Genomic DNA, 7,153 nt, shown 5'->3' with positions numbered 1-7,153 from the left:
GAAATACATTGTTGTTGTAGAATTCCAAAGCTTTATTTTGTTGGCATGAGTTGTAAGAGAAAGAAAATAAAAGATGGATTAGCAGCATTTTTTTAATCTTTTTTCAGTTTCTTAAATGTGATGCCAAAAAGATTGGTTTTTGTTCTATAATTAAGAAGAGTGTTTTCTACAATGTAAAAGTTCCTAAAAATGTATGGTATTTTTTTTAGCTTATTCATTTATACAATATTAAAAGTAGTTATTACAATAGATCTTTTATGAACACATTTAATCACCCAAGTTAATTGTACTTTGAGTGAAAATAGTATGCTTAATAAAATGTTATTGGCCACACCTCACCCTCCAAGATTAAAATTTGGATTTATCTATATTCACTGGTGTGGACCAAATGTCATGTTGAGAGTTGAGATTAAACAAAAGGGATCTTCATCTCTGGGATGGAGGTGATTATGAAGTAATTTAGAAGTCTGATCGATTAAGTTTATGGCTTTCCTGCTAGATTTGTTAACAAGTGTGCCAGGATGAAATGAGACTTTATTTCTAAATGAGATTATCAGCACATTTAATATATTTAATGAATTCAGTTCAGTAAACTTTTACTGAGAAAATCTGATGAAGAAAGTACCTTAGATGGAGGAACAGGAATGGAGAGACAGAGCGAAACCCTGACTGACCACAAGTGCTTTACATCCAGAGGAGATCTGTTATCCTTACACCTTAAAAAATCAGAGAAAAAAAATTAAAGACCAACATAAAAACATCCCTTCTTAAATCTTCTAACTTAGATAAATTAGTGGTAATGTTTTGTCTCTCTTTACAGGAGTAGAGGATGACAGATCTCTGTAAACTCCAATGATCCTGGCTAGTCCAAGCATAACATTCTAACTCTTACTGTAGGCAGAATTCTAGGATAACACCTTAAATTCCCATTCCCTGGTAACACTCCCTGTATAATCCCCTCCCTTGAGGGTTCGTGGATCTGTGAAAATGATGAGATAGTCACTTCCATTATTATGTTACATTATGTAAAACTTCATTCATTGTAGCAGAACAAGGTCAAGGGGCGGGGCTTCTCCTGCTGAAGGGATTCTTATTTTGAAGATGTAAGCGGTCATGATGTGAGAGGGCCAAGTGTTTAGAACATGCGTATACTGTTCTATACTTTGATTATTCCATTTAAAAATATATTCTAAAGATCATTCCACAGCAATATAGAATTTCTTTTTAATTCTTTTTTTTTGGCACAGTATTACATTTTATCAATTAATATAATTTATTCAAGTCTTGTTGGTTCCAGTCTTTTGTATTATAAACAATGCTGCAATGGATAACCTTGTACAAGTGCTATTTGTCTGTTTTCAGTTTTCTTGTTATTCAATTTATCAATCTTTTCTTTTTGGCTTCTGGATGTTGTGTCAGAATTAGAATGGTTCTCCCCACTCTATGGTTGTAATGAATTTCTCCCATATTTTATTTTAGAATGTCTACCCTCTTTTTTGTTTGTTTGCGTTTTTAATATTTAAATCTCTGATACAATTAGAAGTCCTCCTGATATGAGTGGATGTATGGATCCAAATTTCTTTGTCCAAGTTACTATCCAGTTGTGTCAACACCATTTATGGAAAGTGCACTTGTACCCCTCAGCTGATTTGAGGGCCACCTTTATCATATACCAAATTTCAAAAAGTTTTGGTCTCTCCTTCTGGACTTCTTAGAGCTGTGTTATTTAATGCCTGCTTTCTCACATGACTCTAATTTGTCTGACCATGAGTACTGTATCTGTTTTTCCTGTGTCCTCAGAACTTAGTGCCGGGCACGTAACAGGTGCTCAATACATATTTGCTGTGTTTGAGAATATTTATGAAGTTCTAGGAGAATGTTTCCCTTTTTCCCACAAATAGGTGTAAAGATGATTTAATGTTTTTAATTCAATAACAAAATTTTACAGAGCACGGAAATAAAATGGGTGGTAGACAATATACAATATTATGTGCCTCATTCGAGGTACATAACAGTTTTTCTTAAGCAAAATGTTAATTTATTGTAACCAAAAGCATTTGATTCAATCTATATGTTAACAGGAGTCCAAGAATTTTGAAATGTTAACATATAAACAAAACACTTATATTAAGCACAAATAAGATAAAAGTCAATTTTTGTATATCGTAGACATGGGGACTTTGCAGATACAATGTTCATTTCATTCTTTCATCCATTTCTAAGTAACACTGGAGATCCAAAATATCTAATAATTTGCAATTTTTTCTGGGAAGCATGATTTTGAAATGGAAGCAGATGACCTAGCTAAAATCTGAGCCTAGACCATCAGGCCTCTGCATCTGCTTTTCAATGCAACTTTACTGTTTTTTTGTTGATGTTTAACTTCATTTGGCCCCATAACAATAATACCAAGCAAGGCATTCTCTCCTTGTTACACACAAGGAAACGCAGATAATTATATACTATAAATGTCATACAATTTGGGGATTTGCAAAGATATCAGGATATATTCCTTGCAAATATCAATAATCTACTATATCCAAAAAGTGCAGCATTCCATTATAGAATTATTAATACATTCAAATAACTTTATTTCATTCTTCATTGGCAAAGGAGCAGCATGTAAAGCAAAATAGAATGCAACCTCAATAGTATGCAAATACATCTCAAAAGTCAGATGTGCATGAGATAGTAAATAGCTAACTAAATGTTAAATAGTAACAACATATTTAATAACAGTTTTTTGTGGTATAAAAAATAAAAGCCCAAGATATCCCTCCTCTATTTAGCAACTGATGCTACATTTCCCCATTACTTATTATTGGGATAACTAATATGTGTATATATATACATATATGTGTGTGGCATTTTTTTCCTTTTTATCAAGGTATTAAATTTAAAGCTCTTAATTCTATGCAAAGCACACGCTTTAAGAATGAAAGATTCTGTAATAGACACCTTACTATGCTGTTCAAAAGAAAAGATCATAGGACTGGAATATAAAAGACGTAGACTTAACCATTAACATGAATTCACTATATTGTTACACTGAATTAATTTGTACAAGTCACAGAGCTTCTCTGGTTATCTGCTACAACGGCAAAATGAGGAATTTGCAATAATATCCCCAATATCCATTCAAGCTTTAAATAACCTAAAATCCTTTAGTTCTATGATCTGTCTCTAAACATACCACTCTTTATGACTCTCCAGATGCCAATTTTAACTGATAACATTTACCAGACTACATAGTAGAGATAAAAGAGTATCTTAATTTGGATAGCTATGGTAGAATTTGCAAATCAAAAAATAACTACTGAGTGAAATTGCAAGAATTCTGCAAAATAACTTTCCAATTAATGAGCATATCCCAGGTCTGCAGCATGTTACTATTATATACATAACAGCATTTTAGCTGAACAACTTTAAATCACTTGATTCTTTGTAATAAACTAAATTAATAAATTGAGTTTTTCCATGGAAATTGTGCATATTTTGTACCATATATTAAACTGCTATATCCCAATAGCCTGAAAAAATATATTATCATTAAACAGTCATAAATCTGCCCAGTGCCTAAATAATAGTGATAAAAGTTAACTCCATTTGACATGATGATGTTGCATAGAGTTCTTGGAATCCCGAAGTTTAATTCCACTGGCATGTGCAGTCTATAGGTTCCTGGAGAGTGTACATTATTTCAGTACCATTTCCTGAACAATACAGCGGCACAGTCAAGTTTCGAACTCCATTTTCACGACAACACTTGCAGAATCTTAGATGGCTCTCAATATTGATGTTATATATGGTAGCTGATGGGCATTTTCCATCACAAGATGCAACACTTATCTGTAAGGAAAGACAACGAGAAAAAACAGTCTTATATCTTTAAAACCTGGTTGCTTTGTTCTACTAAGAAGTCAAATGAAAGCAGGTCTTTTTTCCTTATCACTCTAACTCTCAAGCCTCTGTATGTTAAAGGATCCCAAAACATACTAGGTTGAAATTTAGTAACTCAGATAAGTCAAAGAAATGTTCCACGAGCATGTCTAACACAGCAATGCTGACGTAACTCAGAGTATGAAATGTGCTCGCATAACTAGACAGGTATCTGCAATGTATTAATCATAATCTAATGAGTCTATTGTGACCTATATTACATCATGGCTCAAATATACTGTAGAAGTTGGATAGGTCATATTAAAGGAGATAAAGTTAGAACTAAGACTATTGTTGCTGAGTACATTGCATACTTAAGAAAATATGTACTCAAATTTAGGTAGGTTTAATTTCTATCTCTCTGGATTGCAGTTATCATTCAGATTAATTCATTTTGATTATTTATGCTAAGAATAATTCACTTCTTAACAAACAATATTTTAATATTAGAATTTAGGAATAATCTCAAAGTTAATAAGTGTTGGCATTTTGTTGGCTTACACACTTACTAGTACTGTGACACATATACTTTTGGAAAGACACATGCCCTTTATGTAACAAATGATATTTTTTCACTTACAGAACTTTGACTTGTACAGTCCTGTCTCCTTATGACTGATTTAATGAGCACTTTCTGGCATATTCTTTCTTCTCGTTTACCTGATAAAATACATAATGCATTTATTCATTAAAAGGATCATGTCAAATTATTTCTTAATTCAATTAACATATCAATATATGGAAAATTGAAAATTAATATATTTATGTAAAATATATTCCTACATTAAGGGATATTAAAAATTTCACTCATATATTTTTTACCTTCTAAATAGATTTTCTCTTATATTTTCTAGCTTTATACTGATCTCTTTATCTTATTATCCTAGAACAATTACCATAATCATACATCAAAAATATTCTACACATATGGTAATGCTAACATCAACCTGTGTGGTGTATAAATAGACAAAATTTATATTTAAAATGCTAAAAATCAAAATAATTTACCATGGTATATAGAAATAAATATATATGTACATAATTAAGGCACCTGTGTGTATATGTGTATATATATAATATATCTATAAATCTATTTTGAAGTTATATTTAATAAATGTAAAACCACATTATCCTAATGTATATTAATAAAAATAAAGCACAAATGTAATTGAATTATTTATCAACAATGTTGCAATGTATGGATGAATGATATTAACTTGATTTTATGGCTTTGAAATGATCTCTTATGATTTCAAATGAAAACACTTTGTATTAATTAATGACCTTAATATGCCTCTGTGTGTGTGTGATGGATTGTCCCTTGGTAATACACCAAGAGTATCTATTTAATGCTGCATGTAGTGGATATAACCCTGAATCAGGATGCAAAAGACCAAGGATTTTCACTCTGATACTTACTTCCTTCGCCATTTTAGGAAAGCCACTGAATCATTCTGTTGAGTTTACTTTTTTGCAAGACTGGATTTAGATCTTCGGTTTTCTAATGACTTTAGCCACAAAATCTTTATTTCAATAAATGCTGATATGAAATATCAACATGTATAGTATATAAAACTTAAGCTACTCTGGTTAAAGGAAAGATTACCTGAAGTTAAACTTCCTTCTCAAGGTCATCCTTGACCTCCAGATTTCTAAATTCAAGGACGTCTCAGTTCTCATTCTACTTCTCAGCAGCCCCAGTTGATCACTCTCTCCCCCTTGATACACTTTCTGCACTGGGCTTCCAGAGCACCCTATTTGGTTTGCCTTCCATCTCATTTGTGTCTCCTCCTCAGTCTCCTGTGCTTTTTCTTTCTCCTTTACCTGACCTCCCAACTATAGTGTGGCTCAAAACTCAGAGTTGGTGATGGAGGGCAGGTTGTTTGGTATCTTTAGATGTTTTCACTCAGTGGTTTCTTCATTGGCCCTTCTATACTCATGTAAGTTTAAGAAGAATAGTCTAGAAAGAAAACAACTTTAACATGAACTATAAGGTATCTTATGCTCTTATTTTTATCACCATCATCTTTATGCTATAACCACACTTGCTATTTCCTTTGCTTCTTCATTGCTCCTGGTTGGCTTTCCAGAGGACATTCAGTCTCTATTCAAATGACACCTCATTACAGAGGTATGCTCTAACCACTCACTCCAATTATCAACCCAGTTCCCCTCACTCTGCATACTTATTATCTGCATTATTTTTCTTTACACCACTCATCACTATCTGACATAGTAGTATACATTTATTTGTTCATTGTTTCTTCCCCTTCTTGATAATAGGTGCTATGCATGCAGATATTCTTTAATTCACTATTATAGATCCAGTGCTAAAAGACTGTCTTGTACATGGAAGGCGCTCAATAAAAATTGGTTTGATAGTCAAATTATTCAATGAAAGAAATTGAGACAACATAAATTTATTCTTAGTTGGCTGAATTTGTTTGTACCAAGAGGCATTTGCTATTCATTCCTCAGAGACTTTATTGTAACACATTTTGTTTAGCATAGCACCTGTGATAGTATCCGACAATATAGGCTGGTCACCCACAAGCAGATTGCAGACAAGGATTCTCTGATACCAAAGCAGAGATTACTTTACAAATCCTTACTCATCAAATGGGAGAAACTGAGGTGGCTTGTTATTATTCTGCAGCTTCAAAGAGCTTAGCAGAATCAAAAGACCCTGGGCCCAGGCACTGGACAGACCTAAATCCATTACTGATTAACACGATCAAATTTTCTGAACCTTCTTTTCCTCATCTAAAGGGAAAACCATACCTACTTCCCCATTTAGCTCCCAGAACTTGTGAAGATTAGTTATAGTACTGTTTGCCATGGGCTTAATAGAGTGTCAATGTGTGACAGGCAATAAATGGTAGGGCTATGGTCAGTCCCACAGATCTCCTGTTCACCCTCAGATAACATACTGGTAAATGTACACACTTCTCTAGAAATCAACTTGGGGTTAATCCAAGGTCTTAACATTGCAATGTGATTCTATTCCTATGTCTCACACCTACAGAAGAGTCTAGACTCTGAGGAAGCAGGGGGGAAAGAAGTTCATAAAGATTCTGGAGCCTAATTTCATTCCTTGGGTTTCTGATACAAATACTACTGTATACACATTAGTTTACCTTTGATTCAGAGAATACTGAATTAAAAATTGCTTATTTCTAATAGCAGAAAAATTTCAATTAGTGTGTATCTAAGA

General features: G+C 33.0%; 1 protein-coding gene across 1 annotated transcript in view; it reads right to left on the bottom strand.

Annotated features, from left to right (window-relative positions):
• Positions 1-3,533: 3,533 nt before the first annotated feature.
• Positions 3,534-7,153, bottom strand: part of OTOGL (otogelin like) — a gene marked incomplete at its 5' end in the record, with an annotated part of 143,353 nt that continues 139,733 nt past the window's right edge. Inside the window, 2 exons of the mRNA XM_081060233.1 lie at positions 3,534-3,849; positions 4,520-4,599. Of these exons, the coding sequence (XP_080916359.1) occupies positions 3,649-3,849; positions 4,520-4,599 (281 nt within the window). The 3' untranslated portion in view covers positions 3,534-3,648. The remainder of the gene's footprint in view (positions 3,850-4,519; positions 4,600-7,153) is intronic.

This window comes from Rhinolophus hipposideros, assembly GCF_964194185.1.
Source record: "Rhinolophus hipposideros genome assembly, chromosome: 9".
In the NCBI taxonomy this organism is placed as follows: Eukaryota; Metazoa; Chordata; class Mammalia; order Chiroptera; family Rhinolophidae; genus Rhinolophus; species Rhinolophus hipposideros.
This window is presented reverse-complemented; position numbering and strand designations above follow the sequence as displayed.